Source organism: Carcharodon carcharias, chromosome 31 (assembly GCF_017639515.1).
Source record: "Carcharodon carcharias isolate sCarCar2 chromosome 31, sCarCar2.pri, whole genome shotgun sequence".
NCBI lineage: Eukaryota > Metazoa > Chordata > Chondrichthyes > Lamniformes > Lamnidae > Carcharodon > Carcharodon carcharias.
The window spans coordinates 15,637,129-15,658,487 of NC_054497.1; the positions used below are offsets into that span (position 1 = coordinate 15,637,129).

At 45.1% G+C, this 21,359-nt stretch overlaps 1 protein-coding gene across 1 annotated transcript; it reads left to right on the plus strand.

Moving 5' to 3' along the window:
* Positions 1-6,656: 6,656 nt before the first annotated feature.
* Positions 6,657-12,916, plus strand: LOC121271827 (G-protein coupled receptor family C group 5 member B-like). The gene is made up of 4 exons (XM_041178124.1): positions 6,657-6,833; positions 8,618-9,594; positions 11,127-11,194; positions 12,204-12,916. The coding sequence occupies exons 2-4, from the start codon at positions 8,619-8,621 to the stop codon at positions 12,321-12,323; spliced, it is 1,164 nt and encodes a 387-aa protein (XP_041034058.1). The 5' UTR covers positions 6,657-6,833; position 8,618; the 3' UTR covers positions 12,324-12,916.
* The last annotated feature ends 8,443 nt before the right edge of the window (positions 12,917-21,359 follow it).

The window sequence follows — 21,359 nt, forward strand, 5'->3', positions numbered from 1 at the left end:
CAGCAATCTTAGAACCTGCACCCTAACAACAGCCAATACCTTCAGGAGAAGATCAGTAAGAAGGAAGAATAACGTTGGGATTTTTACCAAAACTAGTTTATATTTTAGGTCTGAGAATCTCCAGGAAAATCAACCTCATTAAACCTTCCTTCAATAAAGTCCAGTAGTTGTCTAAAACTCTCAAATCCACTCAAAGTGAAATCAATCGCCAAATGTTCTGTACAATTGTAAATATTGGTGATGGGGAGGTGGTGTTGGGCTCCTCAGTCTACCCCAGTGTACAATCTGTCATCTTGGGAGTCAGTTGCCCCTTACTTTCTTCCTGTAACTCGTCTCATAATTATGGTGATTTATACACAGCCGATGTCCATAGGATGGTATCAGATGTGTGGGCGCAGATGGTCAGTGTTGTCAGACTATTTTAACACAGGGGGCATCACATCCTGTCCACATTGCATGTTCAGCCACAGTTTCTTCCAGTTAGGGTCATGGGATGGTGATCAGCAGGAGAACAGTTTACAGTCTCTGTTCCTGACCCAGGGACACTGAAACTACATAGATAAAAACAAAAAACTGCGGATGCTGGAAATCCAAAACAAAAACAGAATTACCTGGAAAAACTCAGCAGGTCTGGCAGCATCGGCGGAGAAGAAAAGAGTTGACATTTCGAGTCCTCATGACCTTTCAACAGAACTAGGTGAATCCAAGGAAGGGGTGAAATATAAGCTGGTTTAAGGTTTAAGGTGGAGGGGGGGTGTGGTTGTAGGGACAAGCAAGCAGTAATAGAAGCAGATCATCAAAAGATGTCACAAACAATAGAACAAAAGAACACATAGGTGTTGAAGTTGGTAATATATATCTAAACGAATGTGCTAATTAAGAATGGATGGTTGGGGAATTAAGTTATAGCTCTAGTGGCGGTGGGGGAGCATAAAAGATTTTAAAATATTTTAAAATAATGGAAATAGGTGGGAAAAGAAAAATCTATATAATTTATTGGGAAAAAACAAAAGGAAGGGGAAAGAAACAGAAAGGGGGTGGGCATGGAGGAGAAAGTTCAGGACCTAAAGTTGTTGAATTCAATATTCAGTCCGGAAGGCTGTAAAGTGCCTAGTCGGAAGATGAGGTGTTGTTCCTCCAGTTTGTGTTGGGCTTCACTGGAACAATGCAGCAAGCCAAGGACAGACATGTGGGCAAAAGAGCAGGGTGGAGTATTAAAATGGCAAGCGACAGGGAGGTTTGGGTCATTCTTGCGGACAGACCGCAGGTGTTCTGCAAAGCGGTCGCCCAGTTTACGTTTGGTCTCTCCAATGTAGAGGAGACCACATTGGGAGCAATGAATACAGTAGTCTAAGTTGGGGGAAATGCAAGTGAAATACTGCTTCACTTGAAAGGAGTGTTTGGGCCCTTGGAAGGTGAGGAGAGAGGAAGTGAAGGGGCAGGTGTTACATCTTTTGCGTGGGCATGGGGTGGTGCCATAGGTGGGGGTTGAGGAGTAGGGGGTGATGGAGGAGTGGACCAGGGTGTCCCGGAGGGAACGATCCCTACGGAATGCCGACAGTGGGGGTGAAGGGAAGATGTGTTTGGTGGTGGCATCATGCTGGAGTTGGCGGAAATGGCGGAGGATGATCCTTTGAATGCGGAGGCTGGTGGGGTGATAAGTGAGGACAAGGGGGACCCTATCATGTTTCTGGGAGGGAGGAGAAGTCGTGAGGGCGGATGCGCGGGAGATGGGCCGGACACGGTTGAGGGCCCTGTCAACGACCATGGGTGGAAAACCTCGGTTAAGGAAGAAGGAGGACATGTCAGAGGAACTGTTTTTGAAGGTAGCATCATCAGAACAGATGCGATGGAGGCGAAGGAACTGAGAGAATGGGATGGAGTCCTTACAGGAAGCGGGGTGTGAGGAGTTGTAGTCGAGGTAGCTGTGGGAGTCGGTAGTCTTGTAATGGATATTGGTGGACAGTCTATCACCAGAGATTGAGACAGAGAGGTCAAGGAAGGGAAGGGAAGTGTCAGAGATGGACCACATGAAAATGATGGAGGGGTGGAGATTGGAAGCAAAATTAATAAATTTTTCCAAGTCCCGATGAGAGCATGAAGCAGCACCGAAGTAATCATCGATGTACCACACACACACCTTAAACCAGCTTATATTTCACCCCTTCCTTGGATTCACCTAGTTCTGTTGAAGGGTCGAGGACTCGAAACGTCAACTCTTTTCTTCTCCGCCGATGCTGCCAGACCTGCTGAGTTTTTCCAGGTAATTCCGTTTTTGTTATAGCAGGGTAGATGCTGTTCCCCCCAAATCTTTGGAATTCTCTAACCCAGAGCACAGCGTGGTTGATTGGTTAAGTATATCCATGACTGAGATGAATAGATTTTTGAACTACTCGGAAATGGAGCTCTGGTGAGAAGGTGGAGTTAAGGGAGAAGATTAGCCATGATCTTAATGAATGATAAAACAGGCTTGATGGGTCGAATGGCCTCCTCCTGATCCTTATGCACTGCACTGACATTGCAATGCCAGCCTACATCCTGTGCTCTCAAGTCTCTGAAGTGGGACTTGGACACACAACCTGTTAACAGAGGCAAGAGTTTAGGCCAAGAGTGTTAGATGTTGTGCTGCAGCTATCAGATTGAGCCATTCATTTGTACATAGCTGATAGGACCCGTTTGGTGAAGTGTATTGGGACATAAGGACCAGAGAGGCTTCTTTGTTGATTATGGGAGCTTACTGTGCACAGATTGGCTGCCGCGATCCCTACATTACAACAGTAAGGACACTTCAAAAGTTAATTGCCAGTAAAGAACTATGGAATACTCTTGAGTTGTGAGAGGCGCTATATAAATGCAAGTCTTTCTTTTAAAGGGATGGCAAGTAGCTCTAGCATAAGTAGGGATGTACTGCTGCCGGAGCACAGCTCTGTCACATCCTCTTTGAAGTCTTTCATATTCAGCCCTGGATGGTAAACTATCCTTTGCTGATTGGTTATCTGTTATACGCCCCACTCGATTTTTATTCCCACTGACTTCATTAACATCACTTAAGAAACCTAATTTAATTCTGAAATTAAACTTTTTAAAGTTAATCAATCATAATTTTCTAATGTCCCCCAGAGTGGCAGTAATTAAAAGTTTGACAGCAGTTTGTCTGCCTGCAGCCGGATGCTGAATACCTCACAGGTAAAAAGATAACAGGCTAAACCCACCAAATATTCCCTTGGTGATGATGTTTTATAATTTGTAGCAAAGGGGAAGTTTGGTGCAGTCGACTGGAACAAGTGTTGCAGAGTTGGTGGCAGTGTTCAAATGTCAACAATGTATTGGAACAGAAGAAATACAAAGCAAGTTACATTACCGTAGAAACAGGATGAATTCACCCGAGTTCTGCTTTTTGTTATACAATAAATGTGTGGGAGTATTTTACAACAAAAAGGTATAATGTGTTAGAAATGTTTTTCCACATCATTCAAATTACAAAAATTCAAACTTCTGCACATTATTTGAATTGAAATGACCTTTGGGCATTGATTTACTAACTTTCAGTAAAGTGCAAACTAAAAGGTAACTTCCATCTTAAAAGTATATTGTGTTGTATATGCAAAATAACTGGTCACTAGTCAGCAATTAATTGTCTTGTTCATTCCCCATAAGTTCAAATGAGTGACTCAGTCTGATTAGCAGCGATATTCAATTGTTTTTATTGCAGGATATTTTCCACTCAACAGTTATTTGTGCTTGTGTGCCATTTTAACATTTTGGTGTCGTATATTAGAAAAAGTTGTTGCAGAACATTTAACAAAACTTAGACATGAAATTCTGGAACATTGTACATACATAAACCTATACCTTCATTACAGATACACTTTCAATTAGTGCACTGCCTAATACTAGTATTGAGATTCTAAGCATATCAATAATCTTTATTGTTCAGCTGTAGATATAGATTTTTGAATAATCTGATGTTTTATAAAAATGGTGCAAAATTGCAAAAATCACTCTACTTTCCAAATAAAGCTTCATTTATTTGTGTTTTTTTAATTAAAAACAGGCACTTATCAGATAATTGAATAGCAAATTTCTGAATGTTGCAGTTTTGAAGCAAGATCACTTCTTATGTGCAGGAAGTATATGCAGCATGTTTGTGTGTGTGTACATATATATATGTGTACTGCCGTCCGTCATGTGAGTTTTTTCAATCCTGTTTGTTGAAGCAGCTTGACATTTTGCTTTTGCCTCTGATTGGTGAAGATTTTGACTGCAAGTATTGATTGACAGATGCATGGCAGAAACCCCCATTCTGCCCTTCACAAGATATGTATGATGGTTGGTGATCTCTTGGCCCAGCAGAACACAGGGACCATGCGTGCTGTAATTGGCCAGGTATGGAGTCAGCCATTTCTCAACTCCTCTCTTATTTTGCCCCACTTGATTTTTTTTTTTTTGCACTGATCTCAGTGGAATCCACTCCATTCATTGTCTGACTGGATTTTCAATCTGTAAGATTGGTGCTGATTTTAATCCTCGCTGCCTCCAATACTCAAGCGACTTGTTTCCAGGGGTAACACATGTAGGGGGTTTGGCTCATTGTTGGCAACAGTCAGAACTGGACAGAAATCCTCTCACAACCACATGGGACTGCGTGACTTGTGACGCAGAGGCAACTGGCATTGGGGACTATGTTGAGTGAATCCTACCTGTTATTATGTGGGGCACAAGGGAAAGTTTGGACATGAGTTCCTGGAGTTTGAGTTCAGGCCAGATGATAAGAGTTGACCAGAATGTCCAGAGCTTGCATTGTGGCTGTGAATCCAGACCCTGGGAGGTTAAGAGGTGGCAGAGGGAAGGCTGGGTTCAGGGTCCCAGGCCTTATGCTCTGCTGAATGTCACTGAGTCAATGTGCAGAAGCAGCAACAGCAGTAACCCTCCTGTACAGCTCCCTGACTGTAAAATAATACAGACCTTACAACTCCCCGCACACAGCTCTCTCGTAAACAGGCATTTCAGGATCTTTGAAGCTCAAGGTTCCCGGGATCTAAAGCAGCATCAATATCCCCAAACACCCTGCTGTGTTTGCCGACTGAACATTAATTCCTTGGCTGTGATGGCCAGAGGATGTGAATCACAATATAGTGTTTGTATTCTCTGCTGACAGCTTTATCTGGAATTTACAACACAGAAATAGGCCATACGGCCCATTTCACCTACATTGGTGCATATGTTCCACACAAGCCTTCGCCCAATCCTTCTTGATCACACCATCAGGGTAACCTTCAGCTTCTTTCTTCCTCATGTGTTTATTCAGTTTCTTGAATGTATCTATACTAGAATCTTAGAATGGTTCCAGCACAGAAGGAGGCCATTCAACACATTGTCTCTGCGTCAGTTCTCCGCAACAGCAACTCAGCTGGCCCCTCTCCTCCACCTTTTCCCTGTAGCCCTGTAAAATCTTCCCTCTTCAGATAATTATCCAATTCCCTTTTGAAAACCGCAGTTGAATCTGTCTCCATCACACTCTCGGGCAGTGCATTCCAGATCCAAACCACTTGTTGCATATAGAAGTTTTTCCTCATGTCTCCTCTGGTTCTTTTGTTAATCCTTAGGGTTCACAACCTTCTGCCGATGGGAACAGTTTCTCCCCATTCACTCTATCCAGTCCCCTCATGATTTTGAACACCTCTAACAAATCTCCTCTCAATCTTCTCTTCTCCAAAGAGAACAGCCCCAGCTTCTCCAATCCATCCACATAATTGAAGTTTCTCACCCTCGGAACTATTCTTGTAAATCTTTTCTGCGCCCTTTCTAAAACCTTCACATCCTTCCCATTGAGGCTGAACCAGTATTTTATGAAGGTGCATAACTTAATGCTTTTGTACTCTGTGCCCCTATTTACAAAATGCAGGATTCAGTATAATTTATTAACTGCTATCCCAACCTGCCCTGCCATCTTCAATGATTTATGCGCATATACACCCAGGTCCCTCTGCTCCTACATTTCTTTTAGAATTGTTCCCTGTATTTTATGTCACCTTTCCTCATTCTTCTGACCAAAATATATCATTTCACACTTCTCTACATTAAATTTCACCTGCCACGTGTCTGCCAATTCCACCAGCCTGTCCATCTCCTCTTGAAGTCTCTCACTATCCTCCTCACAGTTCACAATACTTACAAGTCTTGCATCATCATCAAATTTTGAAATTGTGCCCTGTACACCCAAGTTAGGTTATTAATATAAATTAAGAAAAGCAGTGGCCCCTCTAGATACCATCTCCCAGTAAAGTTAAGGTTTTCTGTAATTCATGTTTTAATAGGCTTGAATTAAATAATTAAACTGTTGCATAATGAAATTCTAGCTATGCTAAGGACTAATGATTGAAAATACCACAAATAAAATGCCTACTGGCACTAATACTTTTCTCTTAAAAAGCAGGTTTACTGACATTTGGGGACTCAAATGATTATTACATAAGAAAACAACGTAATTGTAGATTTAGAAATGATATGACCAACACAAAGCTGCCTCTCAAAATTCGGCACTACACCTCTTGAGAACGGAGTGAGTAATAGTCGAAGCGACCGGCCGGGGGAAGGTGTTCATCTTTGAGGCCCCGACATGTGACATTATCGAGGAGGAGTCGCAATTCACCTCAGCAAAAGCCACAAGCGCAACAGCAACTCCCTGAAAACCAGGCGGAACCGCAGAGAGGGTTGACGTAACACCTGGACACACCTGGAGGATATAAAGCAGCCGCGGACATTGCGGATTGACCATTGCATTCAGACACTCCGCGTTAGAAACACTGAGAGTAACGTGAACAAACTACCAGGTAAGAACACTCCACACAACCGTTTGAAAGTTTTTTTTTTCCGTTTCTCTTTTATGTTCTGAGTTTGAAAACCTGGCAGGTGCCGAATTCTCTACCAGATTTTCTTTTTTTCTTAAACTCTTCGAACCTTTTTTTTTTGCTAAGTTAAGCGAATAACTTTAACCCAAGATCCGGTGCTGTGTTTTTTTTAAGTTGAATTTAAGACGCGCAATGAGGACTTGGGCGGGGTGGGGGGGAGGTTTGTGTTTTATCAGAGAGAAGCCTCAGGGGGACGCGAGGTTGTTTCACAATGTCTGACCCAGCCTTTTGATGCAATCGTGGTTTTTCTCAGTGACTTTAGGTAAAACGAAGGGGGTTTAGGGCTTTTGTTGGAGGACCCAGTCCCAGACTGCGCCCTAGGCTGGCGGGGGGCAAGTGAACGGATGAGATTTTCCGTTTGGGAAGTTGTGTGTATTGTTGTGGGCCAAAGTTTCTTCGAGTCAAATCCCTGGCGAGTCCCTTGTGTGATGTGGACATCCGAAGACCGATTTCAGCCGCTCCCCGTGTGTAAATGGTCATCCGGCTCCAAACTGATGGAGCCACCCACGTTGCGTTGTGGATTGTGGGGCATCTCTGGCTTCTCAATAGCCCAATGGTTTTGCTTGGCCAATGTAAAGTTCGGGTGGTACAGTTCATCCTCCCCTCTGTCCTTTTTGTGTCTGATTTAAAAAACAGTTCTGAAACTTCTCTTCACTCCCCGTGGAACAGCGAAGAGGCTGGTAAGACTCAGCAGGTCAGGCAGCCTCTGAAGAGAGAAATGGAGTTAATGCTCTGTGACTCTGTTGGGCCGATTCTGCAGCGATGTGATCGACCCGAAACATGAACTCAGTTTTTCTCGCTCCTCAGAAGCTGCCAGACCTGCTGAGTATCTTCAGCATTTTCCGTTTTTATTTCAGAATTCCAGTGTCTACAGTATTTTGCTCTGGAGAAAGTGTTTCTGGCTATTCCTTTCTCTGGTGTTTCCAGCCTTGCTGTGTTGAACAGCGAGGATTCCCATAAAAATCCTCTCCCTCAGTGTGAACTTGAAGGGTCACACAGGTTTGAACTTTAGCCTGTGAATGGCCTTACAGTCCCTAGACTCAGACTTAGTTTCCCAGCCTGGGAGGAGAATAAGCCATCAGGGTTCTTATTGTTAGCCAGTGCAAAGTGCATATCTACAAACAGAATGGGTAAAACCAGGATGTGGTTGTATTGCGCCTCACAGTGGAACATTCATGGTCTAGGGTCCTGGGTGGGACTTCAGTGAGAGTAAAGAGAGGGTCAATTGAGGGGAAATTGGCTGAGGTATTTTCTACAATTGCAAAAGGATTTAAATCCAATGGATAATAATACATCAAGGGTCTGATTATATATAATCAAAAGGTTTGGCTTCAGGCAAGTAGCAATACAATGTGAATATAAAGAATCCGGAGTGAAGGATATAATGAAATACTGGCTGAAGCAGACTAACACACATCCTGCCCCAGGCTATTGTGATCTATGCTCTTAAGTTATGATCAAGGTCATTCATTATTTACTTTAATCATCCTTCAAAAGGCAACAAGTGATTCAAGAGGGTGGCTTGTCATCACTTTCTCATGGGAAGATAGGGATGGGTGATAATTGTTGGGATACTACCAGTGACACCCATATCCCAAGAATTAAGACAAACAAAAGTAATGGATTAGAGAACACTTTTCCTATCTGAATTTATGAAATTTGTTCCAGCAGAGAAACTTAAAAAAAATTCTGATCATCTTTTTCAGGATGAATATGAAGATGTTCTCAGTGTTACCCATTTTGCTTCTACTATCTATTGACTGTAAATCTGCTCTGGCCACTGTTCCCAGAGGCTGTGGCTCTAACCTCCAGTCGGTTTATTTCAATCTGTGCGACCTAGACGCTGTTTGGGGGATTGTTCTGGAAGCCATTGCTGCTGTAGGAATTGTCATCACCCTGATATTAATTATGGTTCTGCTGGGCATCACACCGTTCATTTTAGACAAGAGGAAGAAAGCCTGTGTACCCATCCAGTGCATTTTCCTAAACGGCACACTGGGAATTTTTGGCCTGACCTTTGCTTTCATCATCAAATTGGATCAGATGACACTTCCTACCCGAATCTTCCTCTGGGGAGTGCTCTTCGCGATATGTTTCGCCTGTCTGTTGGCCCATGTGTGGCGGTTGCTGAGGCTGGTGCATACAGGAGAAGGTCCCAAAACCTGTTACATGATTGGCCTGGTTCTGATTCTAACTCTGGTACAAGTCATCATTGCCATTGAGTATCTGGTGCTTGTCACTGTCCGATTCTGTAACAACTGTGCCTATGATAGCAAAGACTTTGTCATGCTGCTAATCTACGTTATGTTTCTAATGGCTCTGACTTTCATCCTTTCCATCTTCACTTTCTGTGGCAATTATAGAAAATGGAAGAAACATGGTGCACACATATTCGTTACCATGTTCTTCTCAATATCTATCTGGGTGGTGTGGATCGTTATGTTTGTCCGTGGTAATGCAGAGTTGAACAAGAAACTGGAATGGGATGATCCAACCCTCAGCATTGCACTGGTTGCCAATGGTTGGGTTTTTATCCTGTTCTACATGCTTCCAGAACTCCGACACATCACCTGCCCTGCAAAGCCCGAAGATGAACCACAAGAAAGTGTAGCTTCCAATCCGCAGAACGTGGGACTGAAGGGGGTGGACAATCAGGTCTTCTTCTTGGAGGAGCCAAGCAGAGGTGAGGAATTTGTTCCCTACAGCAGGTGCAGGAACATGTCTCCAACCCGGAGAGGAGATCAGATTCAAAAAGTTAAATATGAATTTAACCACAAATGACCATCATGCAGCAGGCTTGGGATGGCTGGGGGTTATTCTATATCACATGGTAACTTTATCCTGAATGCATCTCATTTGCTGACCACATCTCCCTTCTCTGTAATATCCTGCCTGCCATTAGCTGTACAGGTTACTCTGAAGTTGAATGAAACTGATGTTAGGACCAAGAAATATTTAACAATGAAGTTCTAAAAAAACTAAATGCTGTAAAATGTTACATACTTAAAATAAATATTTGTAAAGTCGGGCAAAAGCAGGGGAGTGTGACTAATTGGATGGTTCTTTCAAAGAGCAGCAGCGGCATGATGGGCTGAATTGCTTCCTTCTGTACTGTCTGATTCTGATTTACTCTGAGTTGTATCTGTTAATGGTGAAGCCATGAGTTGGAGGAATAACAAGAATGGAAAAAGCATCCAGAAGGTGCTTGGATAGGATAAAACCTCCAGCTTCTCTCTCAATGCATTCTTGAGTTTAGAAAATGCTTAGCATTGCCACTAACCCCAGGGAGTGGGGCATGAAATTGGTTTGGGAAATGAGGCAATAGCAAAGGATCAGTTTGTATTAAACCCTCCTCCAGTCCTTTCACTTGAATGATAAAGAAATGTGGTTGTGATAGGCTGTACCTAAATTTGTCCATCACCCATGACCAATTTGGCTTCCTCCAGAGGATTTATCAATCGACAAGCTGACACCTATGTGAATTGTTGTGAGACTGAACCGTCCAGAGTGCCCCATCCCCACTCCACAAGCTGGATCCTCCATCCGGATACAGGCTGCCCCTACATTCCAATAGCAACATTGGGTCAAAGCAATCTCACTTCCCACTAACGGGCAAATGCACCTACGTGGCTTTATTAATGCCAGAGACATGCTAATAAGAGATGTTTTCATCCAGTCACAAGCTTCCATTCAACACGGGGCCCTGCACTATGTAGCCATCAGGAGAAAACTATTACTGAGATGTACAGGGAGTGGGAGGAGTTGCTAGGTAACAATGCTCTCTGGGCATACACTGATGTGTTATTTAAACTACACAATCGGAATCTAGATCAACAACTTCACTAAACTGGGTGTGTTCAGGGGCAAGGATTGAGCTCCAACCGTCCTGTGGGATAGAGAGATTGGGATTTGGGATGGAACTTCTTTATGGCTTTGGGTTGGACTGTGACCTTTACTCAATTTCCCTTTTCCTCTCCCTCCATGAATGACCTTCTATATCATGTTTTTAATGTAGAAATGTAAATTATTATGAGAAGCATTTGATGGGTTGTGCCAGTCTGATTTCAGTAGCCTTTCTAGTAGAGCATGTCACAAGGATATATCTGTAAATATAGAGAGAATTGAAGGTGGTGGACAGGGCTGATTTATTAGAATGAGCTTATAACACAAACATTCCATCAGCTTTTTCTCACTTGATTTCATTTGCCTCCACAGGATTCTCTGGGAATCTTGACCATGTTCCCTCACCCTCATACCGAAGTCCTTCACCAATAGGCCACAATGTAAGTACAGCTTCCCTCTACCACCTTTTCTCCGTCCATTTCAGCCTGTTGTCCTGCATTGATAGATTTTTGTTGGCCGTTTCAGTTCATTCAAAAACCTGTACCCCTCCACGCATCGAACTCTCCCTAAATGAGCTGGTTCCTGCCTCTGCCTACAGCCATGCCTGATTTAAGTTATTGAAACTCTCAGCTCTAAGCCCGCTGTCCACTTCTACATCCGAAGAAACCAGTTCAGCCCAGTCTGGTCCCACTAGGCTGGTTTGGGATGGTCAGTCTGGCATCAACTGTCACCACTGGGGCTGGTGACCTGAAATTATACTGTAGGAATCTACACACAAAAATGCTAATCAGAAAACATGAGATGTGGACCCTCTTCACCTACCAGCCCAATCCTTCCCCAAGTAATGGGGAACAATAAGAATTGAGAATCTGACAATATGATGAACCCCTCTCTCCTGTTTGTTTATTTCTTAAAAATATTATCTACCCTATGGTTCTTTTACCAATTATACAACCTTGAATCTGTGTTCTTCTGATTATTGACACTGCTGCCAGTGGAAATGTTTCTTCCTATTTACGCCATAAGCCTCCTTTGTAGTTTGAACACGTCTATTAATTCTCCTGAGTGGAGGCACTGAACCCCAATGCCTGTCATTAAAGATCAGGCTGCGCAGCCAAAGCTGAATATTTTGATACCCGGTGTGTCTCCATATTCAGGAGCTGAAGGATGCACCAATACCATGAGACTCCTGTCAGATGACAGGAAATCACAGAAGCACCTTTCCTGAGGAGTGGGTTACAGACCCATAACAATTCAGTCAAACGTCTTTCGGACCAAATTCATACACACCTCAGGGATTCAAACAGAGGGATCACAAGCCAACTGTCAGATAATGAACTGAGGTTAGAAAATCTGAACTTTGGGACTTGTTCAAGGTCAAAGGTTATGTAAACTCATCAGTTTTTATCCATGATTCTAATCTAACATCCTGTGCTTTCTGTTTTTCAGATGTATGTTTCACCGCAGGATTTTACAATCCCTCGACCTCACACCAGATCCAGCTACCACCCCACGCCCCTCCTGCAAGATCCCTACCTCAACTACCAGAACAGGCAGACAGCATTCTAGAACATTCAGGACCTCACACAGGCAACAGGCCGGGCAGGTCCTGTTACAGAGCTGCCCACTTCACTCACCCACTTCTCCCAGCGATATGTTGACAGAGACTCTTCAGCGAGCTGTAAAGCTCCTGGAGACTTTGGCCTATTAATATGGAGAAGCTTTTCCCTTGATTTCTGTGAAGTATTTACAGGTGACAATGATCAGTCTCTGGCCGCTGCTCAAAGTGCTGGTGCTGTGAACCCTCAGGCCATTAGCATTGCTTTGTTAATTGTTGAATATTACAGGAAGAAATATATATTTATATATCTGTGCATAAGTCAGAGGGAGAAATCCCCATCTCTGAGCAGCCAAATGCATTCAATCCACATCTTTTCTAAAAATAGAGTTCTGTAATATACAAGGTCAGAGGTGACTTTCTACTGACCCTTGTGATCTACCTGTCTGCATTTGCAGAATTTAATGAAATGTAATTAGTGTATAACTGTAAATTCTTGTTCTGATGTAAATATTTATTTAAATTTAGATGTCAGTGATTTTTAACTATTATGTATCACTGGAATGAAGCATTTTTGTAGCTGCAATAAAGTTTATTTAAAGGATTTGTGTAATGTGTCTTTGGATCGGTTAATACTCAAGCAGGGAAGCACTTTGGCCAATTTAAACCCCATCAGCCACTCCATCTATAGCTTGATCAATCTTCTTTATCTGTTCACTTTGCCCAGTTTTGGCTCCTGGTCTATCAGATGTCTGCTCAGCAGACAGTACATCCACACAACTGAAAACCTGCCTGGTTCAGGACTGGAGGAATCTGACAGTGTGATACCTGTACAAATTACAGTAATGTAGGAATACATTGGCTCATCTAAAAGAGATTTCTTTGTCTGTTGTAAACAGATCACTAAAGGAATTTTATTCAAATTCATCAGTATTACTTTCACAAGATCACCTGACCTAATCCCACCATGATAAAGAGGGGATTGGTCACTTTAAAATCACTTCAGCTAGTATTTTTAATGCTACCCACATGATGGGAGTAAAACACTTATGACAATTGCTATTTACATGCAGCAAGGGTCTAAACAACTGACAGCAACTGGATGTAACTATTCATAAACCAGTTTAAAATTTGCAATACATCGCTTCAGCAGCCAGAGATCAATTATGTGATATTTTTTCATCTGTGTTTTTTCCCTATCCATCATTACCACGACTAAAGGCAGCAGTTTAAAGAGCTTGTATTTCTGTACCACCTTTCACCACCTGTGGACATTTCAAAGCCTTTAAAATATAGTGGGGTTTTTTTAAGTAATGTAGAAAATAAAGCAACAAATTTGCAAACAATGAAAATTAGTATTTATGTAGCACCTTTAACAAAATAAAACATCTTCAGGTGCTTTCACAGGAACATTATCAAACAAAATATGATGTCAAGCCACCGGAGGAAATATTAGGTCAGACGACCAAAAGCTTGGTCATAGAGGTATGTTTTAAGAAGTGTCTTGAAGGAAATGTTGAGGTGTAGGGAGAGAATTCCAGAACTTAGGACCTAAGCAACCTAAAGTAGGGCTACCAATGCTGAAGCAATCAAAATCAGGGATCCATGAGGCCAGAATTAGAGAAATTAATTAATGGCCTTATAGTAAAGGATCCTATAGTTAGGAGTGATCATAACATGATAGAATTTCACATTCAGTTTGAGGGTGAAAAACTTGGGTCTGAAACTAGTGTCTTAAACTTAGATAAAAACACTTCTAAGGGTATGAAGGTAGAGTTGGCTAAAGCAGACTGGGTAAATAGTTTAAAAGGTAAGACAATAGGGAAGCTGTGGCAGACATTTAAGGAGATATTTCATAACTCTCAACAAAGATATATTCCATTGAGAAGGAAAGACAATGAGAAGGATGCACCATTCATGGCTAATGAAAGAAGTTAAGGATGGTATTAAATTGAAAGAAAAGATGTACAATTCTGCAAGGGTTAGTGGTAGGCCATTACTTTAGCAAAAATTTAGAAACCAGCAAAGGACTAAAAAAAATGAAAGGGGGAGAAATTGGAGTATGAGAGAAAACCAGCAATAAATATAAAAGCAGACAGGAGAAGTTTCTACAAGTATATAAAAATGAAAAAAGTAGCGATGGTGAGCATTGGTCCCTTAAAGGCTGAGATGGGGGCATTAATGGGAAACAAGGGAGATATTTCTGGATCTGATGGATACATCCTAGGGTCTTAAAAGAAGTGGCTGCAGGGATAGTGGATACATTGGTTGTAATTTTCCAAAATTCCCTAGATTCTGGAAAGGACCCAGCAGATTGGACAGCCACAAATGTAATAACACTCTTCAAGAGAGGAGGTAGACAGAAAGCAGTTAGCTGAACATCTCTCATTAGAAAAATGCTAGAATACTAGAAGTATTTTGAAAAATCACAATACAATCAGACAGAGTCAACATGGTTTTGTGAAAGGGAAATTGTGCATGTCAAATTTATTGAAGTTCTTTGAGGATATAACAAGGAGGGTGGATAAAGGGAAACCAGTAGATGTAGTATACCTGGATTTCCAAAAGATATTTGATAAAGTGCCGCAAGATAAGAGGTTGTGGTGTTGGGGTAATATACTAGCATGGCTAGAGGATTGACTAACTAACAGGAAAAAGAGAGATCATTTTCAGATTGGCAAATTGTAACTAGTAGAGTGCCACAGGGATCAGTGCTGGGGCTTTGACTATTTACAATCTACATTCATGACTAGAATGAAGGGACCGACTGTACATTAGACAAATTTTCTGATGATGTAAAGATTGGTAGGAAAGCAAGTTGTGAGGAGCGTAAGGATATAGATAGGTTAAGCGAGTGGCCAAAAATTTGGCAGATGGAGGATAATGTGGGGTTTTCCACTCTGGCAGGAAAAAAAAGAAAAGCAGAATGTTATTTAAATGGAGAGACACCACAGAATGCTGGAGTACAGAGGGACCTGGGTGTCCTTGTACATGAATCACACAAGGTTAGCATGCAGGTACAGCAAGTAATTAGGAAGATAAATGAAATGTTGGCCTTTATTGCAAGGAGGGTGGAGTATATAAGTAGGGAAATCTTGCTACAGCTTGCTACAGACCATTAGTGAGACCGCACCTGGAGGGCAGTGTACAGTTTTGGTCTCCTTACTTAAAGGGCAATGTACTTTCATTGGGTGCAGTTCAGAGAAGATTCACTAGGCTGATTCTTAGGATAAAGGAGTTTGTCTTAAGTGGAAAGGTTGAGCAGGTTGGGCCTATACTCACCGGAGTTTAGAAGAATGAGAGGTGATCTTATTGAAACATATAAGATTTTCAGATAGACTTGACAGGGTGGATGCTGGGACGATGTTTCGACCTCATGGGGGAATCTAGAACTAAGGGGCACAGTTTCCCAATAAGGAATCTCCCATTTAAGGCAGAAGTTAGGGGGAACTTCTTCTCTCTGAGAGCCATTAGTCTTTAGAATTATCTTCCACAGTGAGCAGTGGAGGCTGGGTCACTGAATATATTCAAGGCTGAGTTAGACAGATTTTTGATTATCAAGGAAGTCAAGGGTTATGGGAGACAGGCAGGAAAATGGAGTTAAGGCAACAATCAAGTCAGCCATGATTTTATTGAGTAGTGGAGCAGACTTGATGGGTCAAATAGCCTCCTCCTGCACCTATTTCTTTTAATCTTATGATAAGAGAATGGAACTTGGTACAAGTTATGACACAGGAAGCAGAGTTTTGGATGATCTCAAGTTTATGGAGGGTAGAATATGGGAGACTGTCCCCCAGTGAGAGTCAGGAACTTCAGGAACTGTCCCCCAGTCCTTCAGGAACTGTCCCCCAGTGAGAGTCAGCACCTTCAGGAACTGTCCCCCCGTGAGAGTCAGCACCTTCAGGAACTGTCCCCCAGTGAGAGTCGGCACCTTCAGGAACTGTCTCCCAGTGAGAATCAACACCTTCAGTAACTGTCTTCCACTAAGAGTCAGCACCTTCAGGAACAGTCTCGAAGTGAGAATCAACACCTTCAGTAACTGTCTTCCACTGAGAATCAGCACCTTCAGGAACTGTCCCCCAGTGAGAGTCAGCACCTTCAGGAACTGTCCCCCAGTGAGAGTCAGCACCTTCTGGAACTGACCCCCAGTCAGAGTCGGCACCTTCAGGAACTGTCTCCCAGTGAGAATCAGCACCTTCAGTAACTGTCTTCAACTGAGAGTCAGCACCTTCAGGAACAGTCTCGAAGTGAGAATCAACACCTTCAGTAACTGTCTTCCACTGAGAATCAGCACCTTCAGGAACTGTCCCCCAGTGAGAGTCAGCACCTTCAGGAACTGTCCCCCAGTGAGAGTCGGCACCTTCAGGAACTGTCTCCCAGTGAGAATCAACACCTTCAGTAACTGTCTTCCACTGAGAATCAGCACCTTCAGGAGCTGTCCCCCAGTGAGAGTCAGCACCTTCTGGAACTGACCCCCAGTCAGAGTCGGCACCTTCAGGAACTGTCTCCCAGTGAGAATCAGCACCTTCAGTAACTGTCTTCCACTGAGAATCAGCACCTTCAGGAACTGTCCCCCAGTGAGAGTCAGCACCTTCAGGAACTGTCCCCCAGTGAGAGTCGGCACCTTCAGGAACTGTCTCCCAGTGAGAATCAACACCTTCAGTAACTGTCTTCCACTGAGAATCAGCACCTTCAGGAGCTGTCCCCCAGTGAGAGTCAGCTCCTTCAGGAACGGTCCCCCAGTAAGAGTCAGCACCTTCAGGGTCTCTCCCCCAGTGTGAATCAGGAACTTCAGGAACTGTCTCCCAGTGAGAGACAGCACCTTCAGGAACTGTCCCCCAATGAGAGTCAGCAAATTCTGGAACTGTCTCCCAGTGAGAGTCAGCACCTTCAGGAACTGTCCCCCAGTGAGAGTCGGCACCTTCAGGAACTGTCTCCCAGTGAGAATCAACACCTTCAGTAACTGTCTTCCACTGAGAGTCAGCACCTTCAGGAACAGTCTCGAAGTGAGAATCAACACCTTCAGTAACTGTCTTCCACTGAGAATCAGCACCTTCAGGAACTGTCCCCCAGTGAGAGTCAGCACCTTCAGGAACTGTCCCCCAGTGAGAGTCAGCACCTTCTGGAACTGACCCCCAGTCAGAGTCGGCACCTTCAGGAACTGTCTCCCAGTGAGAATCAGCACCTTCAGTAACTGTCTTCAACTGAGAGTCAGCACCTTCAGGAACAGTCTCGAAGTGAGAATCAACACCTTCAGTAACTGTCTTCCACTGAGAATCAGCACCTTCAGGAACTGTCCCCCAGTGAGAGTCAGCACCTTCAGGAACTGTCCCCCAGTGAGAGTCGGCACCTTCAGGAACTGTCTCCCAGTGAGAATCAACACCTTCAGTAACTGTCTTCCACTGAGAATCAGCACCTTCAGGAGCTGTCCCCCAGTGAGAGTCAGCTCCTTCAGGAACGGTCCCCCAGTAAGAGTCTGCACCTTCAGGGTCTCTCCCCCAGTGTGAATCAGGAACTTAAGGAACTGTCTCCCAGTGAGAGACAGCACCTTCAGGAACTGTCCCCCAATGAGAGTCAGCAAATTCTGGAACTGTCTCCCAGTGAGAGTCAGCACCTTCAGTGACTGTCTCCCAGTGAGTGTCGGCACCTTCAGGAACTGTCCCCCAGTGAGAGTCAGCACCTTCAGCAACTATACCCCAGTGAGAGTCAGCACCTTCAGGAACTGTCCCCCAGTGAGAGTCAGCTCCTTCAGGAACGGTCCCCCAGTAAGAGTCAGCACCTTCAGGGTCTCTCCCCCAGTGTGAATCAGGAACTTCAGGAACTGTCTCCCAGTGAGAGACAGCACCTTCAGGAACTGTCCCCCAATGAGAGTTAGCAAATTCTGGAACTGTCTCCCAGTGAGAGTCAGCAACTTCAGTGACTGTCTCCCAGTGAGTGTCGGCACCTTCAGGAACTGTCCCCCAGTGAGAATCAGCAACTTCAGGAACTGTCCCCCAGTGAGAATCAGCAACTTCAGGAACTGTCCCCCAGTGAGAATCAGCACCGTCAGGAACTGTCTCCCAGTGAGAGTCAGCAACTTCAGTGACTGTCTCCCAGTGAGTGTCGGCACCTTCAGGAACTGTCCCCCAGTGAGAATCAGCAACTTCAGGAACTGTCCCCCAGTGAGAATCAGCACCGTCAGGAACTGTCCCCCAGTGAGAGTCAGCACCTTCAGGAACTGTCCCCCAGTGAGAGTCAACACCTTCAGGAACTGTCCCCCAGTGGGAGTCTGCACCTTCAGGAACTGTCCCCCAGTGAGAGTCAGCACCTTCAGGAACTGCCCCCCGTGAGAGTCAGCGCCTTCTGGAACTGTCCCCCAGTGAGAGTCGGCACCTTCAGGAACTGTCTCCCAGTGAGAATCAACACCTTCAGTAACTGTCTCCCACTGAGAGTCAGCACCTTCAGGAACTGTCCACTAGTGAGAGTTGGCAGCTTCAGGAACTGTCCCCCAGTGGGAGTCAGCACCTTCAGGAACGGTCCCCCAGTGAGAGTAGGCAGCTTCAGGGTCTCACCCCAGAATGAATCAGCACCTTCAGGAACTGTCCCCCAGTGTGAATCAGCACCTTCAGGAACGGTCCCCCAGTGAGAGTCAGCACCTTCAGGAACGGTCCCCCAGTGAGATTCAGCACCTTCAGGAACGGTCCCCCAGTGAGATTCAGCACCTTCAGGAACGGTCCCCCAGTGAGAGTTCAGCACCTTCTGGAACTGTCTCCTAGTGAGAGTTGGCACCTTCAAGAACTCTCTCCCAGTGAGAATCAACACCTTCAGTAACTGACTTCCACTGAGAATCAGCACCTTCAGGAACTGCTCACTAGTGAGAGTCAGCACCTTCAGGGACTTTCCCCCAGTGTGAATCAGCACCTTCAGGAACTGTCCCCCAGTGGGAGGCAGCAGCTTCAGGAACTGTCCCCCAGTGAGAGTCAGCACCTTCAGGAACTGTCCCCCAGTGAGAGTCAGCAGCTTCAGGAACTGTCCCCCAGTGAGATTCAGCAATTTCAGGAACTCTCTCCCAGTGAGTCAGCACATTCAGCGTCTCTCCCCCAGTGTGAATCAGCACCTTCAGGAACTGGCCCCAGTGAGAGTCGGCACCTTCAGGAAATGCCCCCAGTGAGAGGCGGCACCTTCAGGAACTGTCCCCCAGTGAGAGTAGGCACCTTCAGGGACTGTCCCCCAGTGAGAGTCAGCACCTTTAGGGATTGTCCACAACTTGGAGTCAGCACCTTCAGGAACTGTCTCCCAGTGAGAGTCAACTCCTTCTGGAATTGTCTCCTAGTGAGAGTCGGCACCTTCAAGTACTGTCTCCCAGTGAGAATCAACACCTTCAGTAACTGTCTTCCACTGAGAGTCAGCACCTTCAGGAACTGTCCCCCAGTGGGAGTCGGCACCTTCAGGAACTGTCCCCCAGTGAGAGTCAGCGACTTCAGGAACTGTCCCCCAATGAGAGTCAGCACCTTCAGGAAAGGTCCCCAGTGAGAGTCAACACCTTCAGGAACTGTACCCCAGTGAGAGTCAGCACCTTCAGGGTCTCTCCCCCATTGAGAATCAGCACCTTTAAGAACTGTCTCCCAATGAGAATCAATACCTTCAGTAACTGTCTTCCACTGAGAGTCAGCTTCTTCAGGAACTGTCTCCCAGAGAGAGTCAGCACCTTCAGGGTCTCTCCCCCAGTAAGAATCAGCACCTTCAGGATCTGTCTCCAATTGAGAGTCAACACCTTCAGTAACTGTCTCCCAGTGAGTGTCGGCAGCTTCAGGAACTGTCCCCCAGTGAGAGTCAGCACCTTCAGGAACTCTCCCCCAGTGAGAATCAGCACCTTTCGGAACTGTCCCCCAGTGAGAGTCAGCACCTTTAGGAACTGTCCCCCACTGGGAGTCAGCACCTTCAGGAACTGTCCTCCAGTGTGAGTCAGCAAATTCAGGAACTGTCCCCCAGGGAGATTCAGCAATTTCAGGAACTGTCCCCCAGTGTGTGTCGGCACCTTCAGGAACTGCCCCCAGTGAGAGTCGGCACCTTCAGGAACTGTCCCCCAGTGAGAGTCGGCACCTTCAGGAACTGTCCCCCAGTGAGAGTTGGCACCTTCAGGAACTGTCCCCCAGTGAGAGTCAGCACCTTCTGGAACTGTCTCCCAGTGAGAGTCAGCACCTTCAGTAACTATCCCCCTGTGAGTGTCGGCACCTTCAAGGACAGTCACCCAGTGAGAGTCAGCACCTTCAGGAACTGTCCCCCAGTGAGTGTTAGCACCCTTAGGAACTGTCCACAACTGGGAGTCAGCACCTTCAGGATCTGTCCCCCACTGAGAGTCAGCATCTTCAGGAACTGACCCCAGTGAGAGTCAGCACATTCAGGAACTGTCCCCCAGTAAGAGTCGGCACCTTCAAGAACAGTCTCCCAGTCAGAATCAACACCTTCAATAACTGTATTCCACTGACAGTCGGCACCTTCAGGAACTGTCCCCCAGTGAGAGTCGGCAACTTCAGGAACTGTCCCCCACTGAGAGTCAGCACCTTTAGGAACTGTCCTCCAGTGTGAATCAGCACCTTCAGGAACAGTCCCCCAGTGAGAGTCAGCAATTTCTGGAACTGTCTCCCAGTGAGTGTTGGCACCTTCAGGAAATGTCTCCCAATGAGAGTCAGCACCTTCTGGAACTGTCTCCCAGTGAGAGTCAGCACCTTCAGTAACTATCCCCCTGTGAGTGTCGGCACCTTCAAGGACAGTCACCCAGTGAGAGTCAGCACCTTCAGGAACTGTCCCCCAGTGAGTGTTAGCACCTTTAGGAACTGTCCACAACTGGGAGTCAGCACCTTCAGGATCTGTCCCCCACTGAGAGTCAGCATCTTCAGGAACTGACCCCAGTGAGAGTCAGCACATTCAGGAACTGTTCCCCAGTGAGAGTCGGCACCTTCAAGAACAGTTTCCCAGTCAGAATCAACACCTTCAATAACTGTATTCCACTGACAGTTGGCACCTTCAGGAACTGTCCCCCAGTGAGAGTCGGCAACTTCAGGAAC